General features: G+C 41.2%; 1 protein-coding gene across 1 annotated transcript in view; it reads left to right on the top strand.

The window, feature by feature from the left end:
• Positions 1-19,470, top strand: part of GRK5 (G protein-coupled receptor kinase 5) — a 256,986-nt gene that overhangs the window by 126,815 nt on the left and 110,701 nt on the right. Inside the window, exon 3 of the mRNA XM_060768524.2 lies at positions 14,609-14,721. Coding sequence (XP_060624507.1) covers positions 14,609-14,721 — 113 coding nt within the window. The remainder of the gene's footprint in view (positions 1-14,608; positions 14,722-19,470) is intronic.

Raw genomic sequence — 19,470 nt, 5'->3', positions numbered from 1 at the left:
GCAGTCTGTTCAATCTCTGAAAAATGGAAATCTTCCCCCTTCTTGCCAGGCACACGCACCAATAGACCAAAGTGAACTAGTTCAGTTAGACAGGCGCAGCATGGATCAAAAAAAGAGAACGAGAGATGACAGACTCTTAGTTTAATGGAAGGTGCCCATTTTTAACTTTTCGGAGATTTGGAAGCAATTTTAGAGCTGTCACTGCCGGGAATACACTTCCTCGCCTCCTTCACTGCCGTTTTCTCTTTTGCCATGATGACTAAACAATCAAACTTTTATTTATTACATTTATTATAATATTTATACCCTGCCCTATACTGTACAATGAAATCATTTTAAATCAGGATGTTTTAAATCAGTTTAAAGTAATCATAAATTTTTGATATATAATGCGTCAAGCCATGGCACAGAAAAGATGAAAGAAGGCCCTGTTACAGAGTCCCAAAGATGAGAGAAAGATGGGGAGATTAATAAATAACTGCTCTGCATCTCCTTTCTGTTCTCTTTGTTATCTTGCTCTCCAGCCAAAATGTTTCCCAGATTAAGTGCCTTCAGTTAATAAAATAACATAGTTCCCGCCTGAGGCTTATAGTCTTAAAGACATGAAACAAAAAAGAAGACGGGACTGAGAGGTTAGAGGGAGAAAAGCAAACTCAGGAATCATCAGTGATTCTACTCCTCCAGGTGTTTTGAACTTAAACTCCTAGGCCAATGATCAGGGATTCTGGGAGCTGAAGATAAAAAACACCCAAATGACCAAAGTTTGGGAAACACTGATCTACACTGTGGAATTAATGCAGTTTGACACCACTTTGACTGCCATGGTTCAGTGCTATGGAATTGTGGAAGCTGTAGCTTTACAAAGTCTTTAGCCTTCTCTTTAAAAAAAGTTTTGGTTCCTCATCAAATGATAAATCCCAGGATTCCTTAGCATGGAGCCATGGCAGTTCAAGTGGTGTCAAACTGTATTAATTCTACAGTGTAGTTGTCCCCTGTTGCTGCTGCCACACATTGGAGCTTCCTTCTCAGGGAAACTAGAATGGCTCCTTCTTTGGCCTCTCTCTTCTACACTGTCCTTATATCCCAGGATCTGATTCCAGGTTATCTGCTTTGAACAACCTAACCTTTGGGCCTTCAGGTGTTTTGGACTTCATCTCCCACAGCTCCTAGTAGCTGATTAACTGGCTGGGATTTTTGGAATTTGAAGTCCAAAGCATCTGGAGGCCAAAAGGTTGGGAACCACTGAACTAGATTATATGAGTCTTCACTGCCATACCATCTGGGATAAGAAGATAATCTGGAATCAGATCCTGGGATAAAAGGACAGTGTAGAAGGGGACCTTGTTGTCTTTTTAGCAGTATGTTAAAATTCAGTTCCCCCCAGGAAGACTTTGGGAACTGGATTTATTTTAAAGTAACATTTTAATTCTGCTGTCATTTAATCTTAATGCTTGCATATTTTTGACTCTGTATGTTTCATTGTATTTATGACTTTTTATAATCTGCCTTGCCTTCCAGACTGAGAGAAAGATGGGATATAAAGATAGCAATAGATCGATGCTTCTTGATCACAATCTGATGTTTTTTTGACCATATACATCCCCATTTATGTCTGAGAAATGTTAGGAGATAGGGGTTTTTTTCTCCTGTCCCTTGTTTGTCTTTGTGAAATATTCAATTTGACACCACGCAAATGCGCTTCCACAAAATCAGAAACAAGAGATGAGTGTCTCATTCCTGTTTTCACTTCCATTATGACATAGAGATGAAAGTCAGCTCACCAGCGACTACATCCTATGTGTAGTATCAGTATGGAGGGTTCAATATGAAGCCAAGTTTTTTATGTTTTATTCACAAGTTCTTGTTGGACTACAATTCCTACCATGTTCTGCCAAAATGGTTGTGCTAGGAGTTGTATTTTCACATGCCTTGAATTTGGTGCTTATCAGCAGTGATAAAAATATACTCCACAAAGTGGGGTTTCATTACTTTGACTTATGATGACCTACCATTACGGGACTCCAAAAGTTGCATTCCAAATGGATAGACACAATGGAGGATGCCCAGTCTTGAGTCTGCAAGACCTGGGAGGTATTTACCCTTCTTGATCAGTGAGCTCTGGTGCCACAACAAACTACAAATTCCTGGATTCCATAGAATGCAGTTATAGCAGTCAAACTTTACGAGCACACTACTGGGAAAGTTGGGGGTGGGTTGGGGGGGGGGTGCATTTAAAATGCATTTCTAATTGTACTTATTGTGTTTTAACTGTATTTTTAACACCCATTACTATTTGTTTTTTTAATTTTTGTATTTTAAATTGATTGAAGCATGTGGTTGTTTGCAGCCTTGAGTCCCCCAGGGAGAAAGACTTTGTATAAAGATAACAACAACATTTATTATGGTCCATAGACCCATTAGAGAAACAGACAATCATTTATAAATTCTTCCTTCTCAGGAGAAGTTCATTCTACCAAATACCAGATACATCTGCATGGTTTCAAATAATTCTTTCTCAGCCTTGTTGCCACTGTGAGGAATTTTGCCACTGTGAGAGTCACCCTGTGGCGTTTATTCTCCAAAAGATATTTAGCAATCCCTTGCAGGGGATGGCTAGTCATATGAGACACAATGGGATATAGAAGTTGGCCACGTTGCACTGTATAATAGTGGCACTGCAATAAAATGTGTTCTATGATTTCTACTTCATTTCCTTCACAGGGACATACGTCTTTGGGAGTAAGGGATTCCAGATAGTATGCCTCTTAACAGCTCTGAGGGAAATGCATTTAGTCTCCTCTTTGAAAAGAATCGGTTGTATTTGATCACTGTGAGATTTTTTTTTTAGGTATTTGCATGTCTAAAATGGCTCTCTATAAGGTAAATTTAGGGCTCTGGGGGAGCATGTTGGGTTTGAGCGGGCTTTTAACTCTCCCAGGGCATTATCCCGCAACCTTTGCTTCAGGGATTCTTGTGCTAGTTTAAATTCCAAATGGAGCAAATGGGATGCGGATAGTCCAATTGAGGCTGCTTTCCATTCAATCCTCCTTGGCCAGAGTGGTTTGGAGGCTTCGTAAAGGAGGTGATATAGTTAACCTCTTCCCAGTTTGAATACCATTGCTTTTAACCAAAGGTTCATTTTCATAGTCCAGGCTCTTGTACTTAGTAGGCTTTCACCCATTTCTAAAACCAGGACTGCATTTGGTCTAGAAAAAGGCACATTTGGATGATCTCTTGCTTGGATTCTATCTAAGTTTACAGTCGAATTTTCATACCACATGGCTGCATCAAAGAGGAGTTTGGAGGCTGTTTTGGCATTAAAGATTTTTTAGTGTGGAGGGGACATATTGTCTTCCTTTGGTGTAATAGAAATTTATTAGAGCTTCTTGGCAGGCCTTTGCCTTTTGAATCACTATTTCAGAGTGCACTTTCCAGGACAAGGTGTGGTGAAATGTAAGACCCAAATACTGGAAGCTTTTAACCTGCTCTAGAGATAATTTGTCAATAGACCAGAACTTTTGATTTGCTGAAATTTATATTTAGTTCATTTTTTTTTTCTGTAAATACAATTCCTGATTTGATGTAAGAACCCTGATCTGGACCTGGATAGGATGGCTGTATCATCTGCATACAGCAAGTTAGGAACTCTCCTTTTTCCCAACCTGGGTAAGTTACCTTGTGGGTCCATCATGGCTTCCTCAAGATCACTTAGGAATAAGTTGAACAGGGCGGTTGATAAGATACAGCCTTGCCTTACCCCTCTGGTCATTTGGATTGCCCCTGAGATTTGGCTGTAGGGACTGATAATAATAATAATTCTGCAGTGCAGATGACTTTAATGTTTCAAGGTGACAAGTCAGTATTACAATCACAATAATATAATTTTGGAAACAAAAGGAAGAACATAAAAGTAAAAAAAAAAGACTGATTGTTGCTTCTTGTTATCTCAGAAAGAGGCACATAATAGTTTTAGTTATTTGTAACACACTGCATTTTCTCATTACAATCAGATTAAATATTACAGTTTCTGTCTGACCGATACGATATAGTGAGTTTCTTGCCTCTGAGGGGAATTTGAGCATGAACAAGGGTCCTTCCTGATCCATAGGAACTAATTTTTGTAGGAAATTTCTGAATACTGTTTTTGTTACGATATCTGGGTGTGTTGTCAAAAGCACCAAACTCAATATCCCACCAGGTGTGCAAAAGCCCTTTAATATCCCTAAAGTAACTCTTTGGTATCTGGCCATAATGTCTCTCTGTGTAAGTTAAGGATGAAGGTTCTGTAAGGAACAAAGAGCTTGGCTTAGGGCCCATTGTGAATTAAACGCAGGGATGATCTTTAATACTTAGGTCCTTTTATTGCAAACAGCTAAATTCTTCCTACTCCAGCAATGCCAGATGCCTGACTTCTAACTTTATGTTGTAACTTAATATATAATAGCAACACAGACAATATGAACTGGTGAAACTTAAAACAACACACAAGCCCTTATAAAGAGCCCATAAAGAAGCCACTTTCATCCTTTTCTAATCAAGGTGGATTAACGTATGCTCTTTATCAGCCTTAAATGGAGACAACTGCACCTTTGCATTGACACTTTGGCAGCTAAAAGGGTACAGTAAATTCCTTTTGGAATTTCAGAATGGAAGGAACAAGTTGGGTCCTGCAACCAAGTGTTGCTGTGAGCAGTGCTTGGGAAGGTTACCTTTTTGTGATTACAGCTTTCCATTGAATCCTCTTGTTGATAGGCAACTTGCTTGTAAAAGGTAAGGAAGCTTCCCTGCATTGGACAGAAGAGCCTCTGGAAGAAAAAGATGGAGTTATCTTAGAAGAGGGATGTTAGCTTTTAGTCTTCCAGAAGCCCTGGGCAGCTTGTCCTGTGTTCCCAGAAGCCCTGGGCAGCTTGTCCTGTGTTCAGGAATGTTGGGAGCTAAAGTCCAAAAACCTGGAGGACCAAAGATTGGACACCAATGTCTTAGGCTGTATCCACACTGCCATATAATCCAGATTATCAAAACAGTTAATCCACATTATCTGCTTTTAACTGGATTATATGAATTTACACTACTGTAAAATCCAATTCAAAGAGAATTCAAAGACACTTCAAAATCCAATCCAAAGAGAGCTTGACAGGGGGAGTGTGTCCCTGTTGGTTCTCCTGGATATCTCAGCGGCGTTCGATACCATCAACCATGGTATCCTTCTGGGGCAGCTCTCCAGAATGGGTCTTGGGGGCACTGCACTGCTGTGGCTCCGCTCCTTCCTGGAGGGTCACTCCCAGTTGGTGAAGCTGGGGGATATCTGCTCGGACCCATGGCCTTTGACCTGTGGGGTCCTGCTGTTGCTTGATGCTCAGGTGTCAGCGGTGGCCGGGAGGGCCTTCGCACAACTCAAACTTGTGCGCCAGCTACAACCATACCTCGTGAAGTCTGACTTGGCCAGGGCGGTCCACGCCTTGGTTACATCCAAATTGGACTATTGCAATGCGCTCTACGTGGGGCTGCCCTTGAAGACGGCCCAGAAGTTTGAACTGGTACAACGGGCGGCAGCCAGGCTCCTTACTGGAGCAAACTATAGGGAGCATACAACACCCCTATTAAAACAGCTTCATTGGCTGCCGATCAGTTGCCGAGCCAAATTCAAGGTGCGGGTCATGACCTATAAAGCCCTAAACGGTTCGGGCCCCGCATATCTCCGCGATTGCATCTTCTTCTATGAACTGGCGCGAACTCTAAGATCTTCCAGGGAGGCCCCCCTCTCAGTCCCACTACCGTCTCAAGCGTGGTTGGTGGGGATGAGAGAGAGGGCCTTCTCAGTGGTGGCCCCCCACCTCCGGAACACCCTTCCAAGGGAAATAAGACAGGCCCCATCCCTCCCCTCCTTTCGTAAGAGATTGAAGACCTGGTGGTTTCAACAAGCCTTTGAAAATGGCCAGTTCAAACTCAGCCGTATACATTGTGGAATACATCCTTATTCTTCCTACCAATCACCCAGATCATTTCCTCTAGTCACATGGATGTTACATGGATTTTTGCCCCAAGGAGGCACCAGAATTCTCGAGATGTATGGCTCGCAAATCACTGCTTCTGTTCCCCTCAGCAGAGAGCCCTTTACCACCACGACATTTCATTTTTACAGTTATTTAAGTTACCAAATCAAACAGCCTGGAAATAAATCTTTGGTGGATCTATCGCCATTATAATCTACAACTTGAAAGGTGTTGTTGCAAGAAGGTCTCACCACACGTTAACCTTCCCAGATAATTCCTCGGTCTTCATAGCCAACCACCTTTTGGCATACAAGGCAAATGGAAATTCTGAGAGAACAGATGGGAGGAAAAACTATCCTCCAAGCAGAATCTGTATAAGGACCAAGTAGCAACAGTAGGAACTGACCATGGAACAACATAGTGGTTCTATATTGGGAAAGGCATACAGCAGGGTTGTCTACTCTCACCCAATCTATTCAACTTGTATGCAGAACACATCGTTCAGTGTGCGGGGCTTGATGAATACAAGGCTGGAGTTAAAATTGCTGGAAGAAACATTAACCTTAGATACACAGATTATACCACTTTGATGGCTGAAAGTGAGGAGGAGCTAAGGAGCCTTCTAACCAAGGTGAAAGAAGAAAGTGCAAAGGCTGGGTTGCAGTTAAACATTAAAAAAACACCAAGATTCTGGCAACCAGACTGATTGATAACTGGCAAATATAGGGAGAAAATGTGGAAGCAGTGACTGACTTTGTATTTCTAGGTGCAAAGATTACTTCAGATGAAATCTGCAGCCAGGAAATCAGAAGATGTTTACTTCTTGTGAGAAGAGCAATGACCAATCTCGATAAAATAGGAAAGAGTAAAGACATCACACTGACAACGAAGATCCGCATAGTTAAAGCAATGGTACTCCCTGTAGTAACCTATGGATGTGACAGCTGGACCATAAGGAAGGCTGAGTGAAGGAAGATAGATGCTTTTGAACTGTGGTGTTGGAGGAAAATTCTGAGAGTGCCTTGGACCACGAGAAGATCCAACCAGTCCATACTTCAGGAAATAAAGACCGACTGCTCATTGGAGGGAAGGATTTTAGAGGCAAAGTTGAAGTACTTTGGCCACATAATGAGAAGACAGGAAAGCTTAGAGAAGACAATGATGTTGGGGAAAATGGAAGGAAAAAGGAAGAGAGGCTGACCAAGGGCAAGATGGATGGATGGTATCCTTGAAGTGACTAGCTTGGCTCTGAAGGACCTAGGGGTGGTGATGGCTGACAGGGACCTCTGGCATGGGCTGGTCCATGAGGTCACAAAGAGTCGGAAGCAACTGAAAGAATAAACAACATAAAAAAAACATCCAAGGCAATTTCCAGGCATGGCTTTTATTGCCTAGGGGCTTTTCACACCCCACAGTTATAGATATATGATTCCACTTTTACTTGCCACGGCTCTATCCTGTGGAATCCAGGGCTTTGTAGTTTTCTGAGACAGTAGAGCTTTCTAGGTTCCCCAAACACCCAATCCATTGGATGCATCCAGTGGCAGTTAAAGTGGAATCGTAGTGCTGTGATTGTGTAATGTGAAAGAACTGATTTTACAGTGATATCCACATGACGACATCTTCCCCATGTAACTGTCCCACATTTCTCCACTGACTTTTTTTCCTTTTTTTGCTTACAAGATACAATCTGTTGAAGGGGGAAAAGATACAACAAATTGGAGCACAGTGCATTTTGATCCATTGAGTTCATTAGCAGCTAGTGTTCTCTGTGTCAGAAGTTGAGATTCTGCTTCAGGCTTTACTTTGAACTTTAGCCAAGATGCTGAATGTGTTTTAAGGAGAATGTTAAGCACCTTGAATAGCTCCTTAGAAGGTCAGACTCAAACATGGAATAGATTCAGCATCTCGTTCACAGAACCCACCAGCCAACAATTGACCCACCTGAGGCCCCTTCTACACTGTCCCTGGATCTCCCTGGATCTCATCTCAGGTTATCTGCTTTGAACTGGATTATATGAGTCTATAAAGGTAAAGGTAAATGTTTCCCCTGACATGAGTCTAGTTGTGTCTGACTCCGGGGCTTGATGCTCATCTCCATTTCTAAGCCGAAGAGCTGGAGATGTCCGTAGGCAACCCCAAGGTCATGTGGCTAGCATGAAACACTGTTACCTTCCCGCCAAGGCAGTACCTATTGATCTACTCACATTTGCATGTTTTTGACCTTCTAGGTTGGCAGAAGCTGGGCCTAACGGTGGGAGCTCACACCGCCTCCCAGATTCAAACTGCCAAACTTTTGGTCAGCCAGTTCAGCAGCTCAGCGGTTTAACCCACTGCGCCTTATATATATGAGTCTCCATTGCCATATAATCTGGGATAAGAAGATAATCTGGGATCATATCCTGGGATATAAGGACAGTGTAGGATGGGCCTGAGTATATTCCAAGGTTCTGTGTAGTTTTTCAAACTAAAGATTCAGATAACTGGTTCTCAATAGTTTACCTAAACTTTCTCCTATCCATTGGGCCTCTTTACCTATTGTTCAGACAGAGAAGTGCTATGTCTACTATGTCTCTGCAAACATATGGTTTCACTTCCAGCTAGTTAACATTTCCTCAGGAAATCTCTTTCTGTCTTTGCGAAATGTTTGAATCCGACCTGCTGTTTTTATTGGTGGCTGCACAAAGAAAAACATAGTTTGGTCCAAGGGAAAGTTGTTTTTTTTAATTCTCCAATTGACCATTTACTCTCTTGTTCCTGTTTTTTAAACATTATTATTATTATTATTATTTGGGGGTGATGAAGTGGGAAGTAAACAGTGTGGTTGATTTGCTGTAGCTCTTATGGCTTGTGCTGTGCTGTTATTTAAAAAAAGGAAATTCCAGAAAGGATGGGGATGAAAGAAGGACGACGCCTTTGGAACTATAATTACTGAGTTCTTCTAAGAACAAAAGTTGGTTGTCAGGCATTGATACTCAAAGTTGTTTAAAATACATCAGACTCAGTAAATATATTCCTCTGTTTATTTTTTATTTTTTGCTGGGGAGGGCGGTGGTGGCAGGGGGTGAGGGGACTCTTGCATTGTGTTATGCATGGAGTTTCAAAGGAAACAACTACAAATAAATAGTTATTTGTAATTAGTTATGTTTTCCAATACAGTAAAAGGGTTAGGGTTAGGGTTAAGTCTAGTCTCTAGGGGGTGGTGCTAATCTCCATTTCTAAGCCAAAGAGATAGTATTGTTCATAGACACCTCCAAGGTCATGTGGCTGGCATGACTGCATGGAGCTCTGTTACCTTCTTACTGAAGTGGTACCTATTGACTTACTCATATTTGAATATTTTCAAACTGCTAGGTTGGCAGAAGCTGGGGCTAACAATGGGAGCTCACCCCGCTCCCTGGATTCGAACTGCTGACCTTTCAGTCAGCAAGTTCAGCATCTCAGTGGTTTAACTCACTGTGCCACCAGGGCTCCTCCAATACAGTATCATTGCAGTATATTACGGTTCTAACTTAACAAGGGATAGGTTTGTTGTTTTTCTGTGTAAGTAAATTTTAGGGTGTTTTTTTTCAGAGAAGGAGCTGGTACTGTGTTGTCAGTGATCAGACAAGGATGGTGTAGATGGGAATAAAGTGTTTTGTATCAAAGGATGATAACTTGTAGCATCCAGATATATTATATATATATATCTAGTGGACAATAAGGCTCCCTGATGGTGCAGCGGGTTAAACTGCTGAGCTGCTGAACTTGATGACCAAATGGTTGGCAATTTGAACCCGGGAAGCGGGGCAAGCTCCCGCTGTTAGGCCCAGCTTCTGCCAACCTAGCAATTCGAAAACATGCAAATATGAGTAGATCAATAGGTACCGCTTCGGCGGGAAGGTAATGGCGCTCCATGCAGTCTTGCTGGCCATGTGACATTAGAGGTGTCTACGGACGACGCTGGCTCTTAGACTTAGAAATGGAGAGGAGCATCACCCCCCAGAGTCAGACATGACTAAACTTAAAGTCAAGGAGAAACCTTTATCTTTACCAGATTTTTATTTTTATTTTATTATATATTTTGGAGCCCCCGGTGGTGCAGCGGGTTAAACCGCTAAGGTGCTTAACTTGCTGACTGAAAAGTCGGCAGTTTGAATCCAGGAGCGGCGTGAGCTCCTGCTGTTAGGCCCAGCTTCTGCCAGCCTAGCAGTTCAAACATATATAACTGTAAGTAGATCAATAGGTATCACTTTGGCGGGAAGGTAACAGCGCTCCTTGCAGTCATGCCAGCCACATGACCTTGGAGGTGTCTACGGACAACACTGGCTCTTGAAAATGGAGATGAGCACCATCCTCCAGAGTCGGACACAACTAGACTTAATGTCAAGGGGAAACGTTTACTTTAATGGACAATAATATTTTTTTCTTTTGAGAAAAGTGAAAATAAAGATCACAACTAAAAAGACAGCAAATTATTTCTTTATGTTACTTGGGAACTGCAAATAATTTTTGTAAAGCAAAGTCCAAGCATCTGCCACTGGAAAGAACTCTTTGGGGTTTCTATTAATATAATATAAACTAAACTGATTGGTAAGATGCTGTAGGACTATGCTTTCCATTTCTTCGGGATTAAAAACTATTTTGAACCACTTTCAATGAGAAGAGAAATTTGCTTATTATTTTACCAACAAGTTCATCCTGTTCTCATAGTTTAAAGTTGCCAAGAGTTGGATGACTTAGAGCTGTTGTACATGCTTTTGCATTTATCTGGGTTTATTTTTTTGGCATGACACTTCTCCTTAATAATAAAAAATGATGAACACTCTCCTCTTTTGGCCACAACATGATAGCCATAACCCAGAGAGTCCTTTCTAACAGGCAGAGATACAGAAGCCCTTGTAATATATTTCTAGCTTTGTTTATAAAGTCTTTTTTTTAAATGTGATGCAACCCATAATGATTCCCAGAAACTATGGGGATACCCAGCAACTGGGAAAGTTCATTTTAAGCCTTATACTCTCAATAACTTTTCCAAGTTACTTGGTTAGTATGGTCATTTTATGAAAGACAGGATACAAATAGATTTTTTAATGCACAAACACATACACTATATTTGATATTAATCCTTGAAAAATAAAACTGGGGATGTGGTTTCTGCATTGTTATGAAATCCAAATGGGAAATTGATGCCAGTTTAAATCGGTTCTGCATAAGCAACATAGTTACATCATGTTGTATTCCTTCAAATCTTTTCCAACTTATGGTAACCATAAGAAAACCTATCATGAGGGTTTCATGGCAAGATATACTCAGAGTAGGGTTTCCATTGACTTCCTCAAAGACTAAGGCCCCTTCAACACTGCCATATAAAATCCAGATTATCTGGCAGTGTAGACTCATATAATCCAGTTAAAAGCAGATAGGTAAAGGGCAAGATTTTCCCCTGACATTAAGTCCAGTCATGTCCGACTCGAGGGGCTTGGTGTTCATCTCCATTTCTAAGCCAAAGAGCTGGTGTTTTCCATAGACACCTGCAAGGTCATGTGGCCGGCATGACTTCATGGAGCGCCGTTACCTTTCCAACAGAGCGGTACCTATCGATCTACTCACATTTGCATGTTTTCGAACTGCTAGGTCGGCAGAAACTGGGGCTAACAGTGGGAGCTCACCCCACTCCACAGATTTGAACCTGTGACCTTTTGGTCAGCGAGTTCAGCAGCTCAGCACTTTAACCCACTGCGCCACCAGGGGCTCAAAGCAGATAATGTGGATTATTATTATACTATATTTATACGCTGTCCTTCTCACTCCTAGGGGGACTCAGGGTGATTTAGAGATCATGGTAAATTCAAAGTCGCGTTACATATACAACAATAAATGCAACATATCAGTTTAAACAGTTTAAATATAACTACAATGAAACAGTACAGTTAAAATATAAGTACAATAAGATGTAAGAACAATACAACAGCTTAAAAGCATACATTCAATTCCAGCTGAAGTGGGCTGTTAGAGGAAAAACAGGCAAAGCAGGCAGCAGATGAGGAGGGGCAACCCCAAGAATGAGGTTACCTGCCAGAACTCAAAGCACCACCAGCAGGGCAGCAATCATCCAGGTGGTAGGGACGCCTACTCCCCCCCCCCCCCACTATCAGGCAGGCATGATAGAGTAACCGAATGGCAAGGCAGCGGGCCATAGAGGCGCTCCATGCAGGTGTTGCTATGGCCAGGCCGCGGGCACCGAAGCTGCAGAGGCGCCCACTCAAGAGTTGTAAGGCAATGGATCTGAAGAGGTGATGCTATGGCCCTGCACAGGTGTTACTTTGATAATCTGGATTATATAGCAGTGTAGAAGGGGCCTGAGAGTATGTGACTTACCCAAGGCTTGTCTCCAAAATTTGTGAACCTAGCTAGCAATCACTGGATAAAATGTGTGTCACTTGCAGTAGTTTTCTGCAGCTTTCTTGGATTTTTTTCTAATCTTTTTCTAATCCTCCTAAACCTCGGGAAAGGGTGTGGCTAGCCAGATGGATGATGGGAGCTGTAATTCCAAGTCTGGAAAAGCCACATATGGTTCTAATAAAAATGGAATAAAATGCGGAAAATAAAGAGCTTTAAAGGGCTTTAAAGGGTTCTCTGAATCACAAGGGTCAGCTAAGGCCATGGGACTGTAAAGACTTAGAGGTAAGGCACATTTAAGGACATTTTGATAGGGAAATGTAAGATCTCATAAACTTCAAACCTTCTGTTCCCCAGTAATTAGCAATGCAAGAAGTAACACAGCTAGTTATGTTGGTTACATTGTCTCTTATCCCATAAGGGATAAAGGAAACTAATGGTTTTTAAATGCTTTTTGGTCTGCACACTGAAAGTGGAAGCATTATTATCCACATTTTGAAATATCCAGACCCGCCCCACACAAAAAGGAAATATGACCACCACCATAGGAAGCTAAAACCCAGAACCTCCAGTCTGACAAGGCCAGAGAGTATTTTTTCCTCCATATACCAGCTATTATAGCTGGCTGTAACAGGTAGAGCAGAGGAATTTGTCTTCTTGCCATGCAACATCTTGTGTTAAGGTAAGGAGTGGGTTGTTGTGGCAACAACAAAAATGTCATATGTTTCCGAGAAAACTAAGGATGAGAACATTCGGAAGAAACACAGTCTGTTGTTTAGTGTTTAGCGAACAGGGTTTTTTTACTCCTAATTTTACATCAGGAACAGCCTCACGTACCAGCTGGTTATGCATTTGTGCCAAGTTAATTGAAGCATTATTTTATACAGTGGCCCCCTTGTATCCACAGATTCTGTATCTACAGATTAAATCATCGGTGGCATGAAAATATTTGGGGAGGGCGGAAGTGGACAGTATTCCAGAAAGAACACCATTTTATTATGCTACTGAATATAATGGGATTTGAGCATCCAGAGATTCTGGTATCTCTAGGGGTCCTGGAACAAACCCCAATGGTCACTAGGGGCCCACTGTATTCCTCCCATACCAGTTAGGATCATAGAACCAAAAAGGTAGAAGAGACCACAAGGGCCTCCTTGTCCAAACCCTTGCCATGCTTGGATACATAAACAAAGCTCTCCTGACACATGGCTTTCCAGCCTCTGCTTAAAACCCTACAAAAAAAGTGTCTGCTCACTGGAAGATAGACATAATATGTCTCCCTAGTTTTTAGATGAGAGGAATCAAAAGCAGTCACCACCAGCAAAAGGAGGCTTTCCTTCTGTGTGGTGCCCACTGAAGAGGTTCACATGAAATGAGCATTGTAGCACATACAATTACTTGAGTATCTCTACATGTCACACATAGAGCATGACATGCAGAATACTGCACACTCTAGAAACTGGGTACATGTAGTCAGCAATGCCCGTATCCATACAGCAGGAATTACATGGATATGTTCTCCATGGTGTAGCAGTCTAGCAGTGCACTTTCGTGCCCAAGTCATTGGCTTGAGTCCTAAGGTTGGTTCTTCTTAGAAGAGATCCATGAGAGCAACTGGATGTGGGATGTATTTTGCCTGTTGTTGTTGGAAAGGTCCCTTTTGGGTACAACTCCCCACATTCCCAGACCCACATTTTTTTTGTTGCACTGGCTGTGTTTCCTCTGGGATTCTGAGAGCTATAGTCCAAAAAGGATGTCTCCCAACTTCTTCTGTATTGGAAAGGGCAAATACAACAAAGGGAGCATTCAGAACCACTGAAAACTGTGCCCAGCCCCCTTCCCAGATGAATTTTGCTTCTGGGATTTCAACAGATATTGGCCACTTACTTCCAAGACTAACTTTGCAAATATACGAGCCAGTAACATGCATTCTTTTCTCAATTTTTTTTCCAATCGTGGGTGGAAGAGGGGAGGACACTGAGAATTTCAGGATGCTTTCTACTTCCAAAACCAATTAATCTATGTCCAAAGCACAATTGCAAAACACACCTAACCTTGGCTGCAGCCTGCAGTTCTGCAAGTAGATTGAGTATCTTTTTTAGGTTGTGTCTTGTTTGTAAAGAAGTTTTGAAGTTTTAATACCCTACACATGCTCAAACCCTAACCAGACCAAAGCCCATTAAAAAGTGCCTCATTTGTTCACCTTCCTTCTTCTTCCTCTTTATTTCCTCCAGAGAGAGATTACTACAGTTTATGTGACAAGCAGCCAATAGGAAGACTTCTCTTTCGGCAATTCTGTGAGACTCGCCTGGAGCTCGACTGCTGTATTAGGTTTCTGGACTCCGTGGTAAGTTGGTTCTTATGACTCTTTCAATGGTTTATTGCACCTTGTGCTTTGGTAAAAAAAACCTTTATGGGTCTCCATGTGCAGGTACAAAAAATTAAGCCTTTTTTCCTGGAGGATAATGTCCTCTGTACTAGTCCCTGGGCTTTCAATTCATGTCACAGACTGTACCGCGAACATTTAATGGCCCTATGGGGCTTCATTTCTTGGCTCCCCTCTCCCCAGGTTGTGTATGTATGTATGTATGGCAGAGTTTGGAAAGGAGTTCCTACAAAAATGCTGCACTTATAATTCATTCCTTTTTTCTAACAAGGTTATGAGTAAATTACATATAAAGTACATTGCAGAGAGATGACTTCACATCCTTTTGTTGCATAACTGTAATGCTTTAGTTGCTTTTGGTAACTCTGATAGCAACACGAGAAGGATTGGAAGAGGAAAATCTTATCATTCAAGTGTTGGCTCACATTTCTGCTTTGTGTTGTGTTTTGAGATAGTGATAAGGTAGGTAGAAGGAAACTTGTGTCCTGCAGGCTAATAGTTTTTTCAGGTTGGTATTTCTAAAGTGGAAAACGGCTATCCGGTTACCCGCTTGTTTTCAGGAAAATGGATACAGGCGTCTACCAGTATCTGGCCAGCAGAAATGGATCGAGGTTTAGCCAAAATGCACAAGTTACACAGTACTGTATATACTCATGTATAAGTTGACCTCATGTATAAGTCAAGAATAGACTTTGGGGTCAAAAATATTCATTTTGATATGATCCATGGATAAATTGAGGTTCATTCCTCAGAGAGGGGAAAGCATCAAGACCTCTGGCTGAAGTCAAGAAGAGTCTTCTGCCCAGAAATTCAAAAAAGCTAGAAATTGTGCCACAGAGAAGTGAGTAAAGGGAGTCAGTGCCTCCTTTAGATTCTCCTGGGATGGGTTATACCCTCACCTTTCGCCATTGTACTCAGCGAAGAAGATGGCTTCCTTTTTTATAAGTTAAGGTACAGTAGTACCACTGACTTGTGAATAAGTTGACCCGTTTTTTTGAAGGATTGGTTTTTCAACTAAAGTTTCTAGAGAAATTAATTATTTTAGAGTGCCTCTTGACTATAACCAAGTTTTGAAATACAACAAAATCCAAAATCCACAGAAGAAAGATACAGGAAGAGGCCATTCTTCTTCTTGGCCATGTGAGCACTGGGAACAGAGGGCAGTATAGTAAAACACAGACAGCAAAATTTCAAATGCATTAGCAGCAGCAAAAGAACTGCAATTGAGAAAGCACCTAGATCTTAATGATCTCAAGTTACTTGGCTGCTAATTCATGAATTTGACATTTTATTGCCTGTGTTTTTCTTCTCTTTGTTCACAGTCCCCACATGGCCTTTGAGATCAGCCCAGACCATCTTAACTGACAATGGGAGTAATGCCTGAGACAAAATATGGGCCTATAACTCCAGCATTGTCACTTTTCTTGTATGGTTTTTAAGATGAATGAACTAGTGAATGATATATGGATGATATATTATTTTGCATTTTACTTGGCCCAATATATTGTTTTATGAATTTTTGATGTTGCTGTATTTTGCCATGTGGCCAATGTAGCTACCCCTGACTGTTTACTGATTTTAAAAAGTAACTCTCCAGGCTTTGGACCGAGCATATCACTACATAATTTTATTTATATAGAATGGTGCAGTGGTTTCAGTGCTGGACTAGGATGCTGGATTCTACACTGCCATAGAATCCAGATTATCAAAGCAGATAATTCACATTATCTACTTTGAACTGGATTATATGAGTCTACACTACCATATAATCCAGTTCAAAGCAGATAATCTCGATTTTATATGGCAATGTAGAAGGGGTCTGAGAAGGTATGGGTTGAATCCCAACTTAATCATAAAAGCCTACTGAATGATCCTGGGAAGTCTCACTCTCTGAGCCCCCTTCTACACTGCCATATAATCCAGATTATCAAATCAGATAATCCACATTATCTACTTTTAACTGGATTATATGAGTCTACACTACCATATAATCCAGTTCAAAGCAGATAATCTGAATTTTATATGGCAGTGTAGAAGGGATCTGAGAAGGTATGGGTTGAATCCCAACTTAATCATAAAAGCCTACTGAATGATCCTGGAAAGTCCCACTCACTGAGCCCCCTTCTACACTGCCATATAATCCAGATTATCAAAGCTGACAATCCACATTATCTACCTTGAATTGTATTATATGAGTCTACACTGCCATATAATCTAGTTTAATTGATAATCTGGATTTTATATGGCAGTGTTGAAAGTGCCTGAGCCTTGGTGGAAAACAATGTAAACCTCTTATGACCAAAGCTTGCCAAAAGGATTGAATCGAGAAAGTTATATGGCCGTGTAGAAGGGGCCTTGAAGATGCATTACAAGAACAAAGGGTAAGGGCTACCAGTTCAAATGAATTTAGCAAATCTATGCCAATAATTTAAGGAACATATCCTTTGTGATCAAGCTGCTTTATGATGTAACTGTCAAGGATAGTTGAGAGCATTATTTTCCTAAGGGGAATAAAATATAATCGAATTGTAAATGTTCCAGCCTTCAGAATTTACATTCCGAAGGTTCCATCAAAGAGCTGTCATTGCTGAGCTTTGGAAATACTGCTTTGACAGTTTTATGGGTTCATTGGCCCATTGAAGATGACTATGGCTTTTGCATTAGAGAAGTCAAGAGCTGAATGAATGCAAATGGCATAGTTTTCCAGATGGATTGCAGGGCTGCCTTCACCAGACATTTTTAAAATGAAAAGCAATATAAAATATTTTAAATGAATCAAATACAACATACACTTTGAATTTAAATAAAAGAAAACCATGTTCCTCCAACTGTTTGACATTTGTTTATTTCTTCTGTACTGTGAAATCCATCAACCTTTCACTACCATTCTGGGCATTTGATTTTCTGAGGAGGTTTTCAGAAAAGGGAAAACCGAGAAAGGGCAAAAAGTGAAAGGAAAAGTCTTGAAGGGCAATAAATTAAACAAGGCCAGAAAATTAAGTTCCTTGGAAAAACTGCCAATTTTGGCCAAGCATATAGGAAGAAAGAAGCATGCATTGAGTTGCAGAAATACATGAGAGGTGGCGAGAGAGAGGGTAGTTGAAGAATCAATGAACCAAAATATTCTGAATATCAGTCTATCATGGAGAATTAGGATTTAAAGCTAATAAAAATGTTAAATGTTCTCCTTAAATGCATATTCCATTAGGTTTCTGTGTGATAATAGCTCTAGATCAGATCAGGCTTAAATCTGACAAAGATACCATAATCTGAATGTTTGAAAAGAATGGAGTGTCATTCATTCAGGAAAAGCGCCTGGTGGTGCAATGGGCTACCAGCATTTCTCAACCTGGGGGTTGGGACCCCTGGGGGGGGGTTGTGAGGGGGTGTCAGAGGGGTCACCAAAGACCATCAGAAAACACAATAGTTATGTGTGGGAAGTATGGCCCAGTTCTATCACTGGTGAGGTTCAGATCACTCTTTGATTGTAGGTAAACTATAAATTCCAGCAATTACAATTCCCAAATGTCAATGTTTATTTCCCCCAAACGCCACCAGTGTTCACATTTGGGCATATTGAGCATCCATGCCAAGTTTGGTCCAGATCCATCACTGTTTGAGTCCACAGTGGTCTCTGGATATAGGTGAACTACAACTCCAAAACTCAAGGCCAATGCTCACCCAACCCTTCTAGTATTTTCTGTCGGTCTTGGGAGTTCCATGTGCCAAAGTTTGGTTCCATAGTGCTCTTGCTCATGGGAGTTCTGTGTGCCAAATTTGGTTCAATTCCATCATTGGTTGAGTTCAGAATGCTCTTTGATTGTAGCTTAACTATAAATCCCAGCAACTACAACTTCCATCAACCCCCCCCCCCCCATCATTAATCAAATTTGAGAGTATTGGGTATTTGTGCCAAATTTGGTCAGTGAATGAAAATACATCCTGCATATCAGATATTTACATTACAATTCATAACAGTAGCGAAATTACAGTTATGAATTAGCAAAAAAAATATATGGTTGGCGGTCACCGCAACATGAGGAACTGTATTAAGGGGTTGCAGCAGTAGGAAGGTTAAGAACCACTGGGCTAAATCCTTGTGCTGGCAGGACTGCTGACTGACAGGTTGGGGGTTCGAATCCAGGGAGCGGGATGAGCTCCCATCTGTCAGCTCTAGCTTCCCATTTGGGGACACAAGAGAAGCCTCCCACAGGATGGTAAAACATCAAACATCTGGGCATCCCCTGAGCAACGTCCTTGCAGATGGCCAATTCTCTCACATCAGAAGCGACTTGCAGTTTCTCAATTTGCTCCTGACACACACACACAAATCATTCAGGAAAGCTAGTTCGGGAATATATGGAAAGCTGATTTATGCTGAAGCAGTCAAGTGGTACACACATCTGCTTCAGCACTATATATGAAGACTGGTAGCAACTCTCTAGGGTTTCAGATGGAAATATTTATCAAACCTAAATGGAGAAATCGGTAATTAATTTGGGACCTTCCACATAAGATGAAGCTATTCTACTATTGAGCTATAGCTTCTTTGATTTAATGAAGAAAGCTTTGCCACTTGTAGCAAATGTTCAAACTTGTTGAGCAAATTTGTCTCCATGGGTGGCTGAGATAGTGATACCTTGGCTTTCTGGTGGTCCAATGTACACAAACTTGGTTTAATGCACAACATTATTAGAAATATTGTGTAAA

The sequence above is a fragment of the Anolis sagrei genome, chromosome 3 (genome assembly GCF_037176765.1).
Source record: "Anolis sagrei isolate rAnoSag1 chromosome 3, rAnoSag1.mat, whole genome shotgun sequence".
Taxonomy (NCBI): domain Eukaryota; kingdom Metazoa; phylum Chordata; class Lepidosauria; order Squamata; family Dactyloidae; genus Anolis; species Anolis sagrei.
Note: the sequence above shows the minus strand (reverse complement) of the source record. Positions and strands in the feature narration are given on the sequence as shown.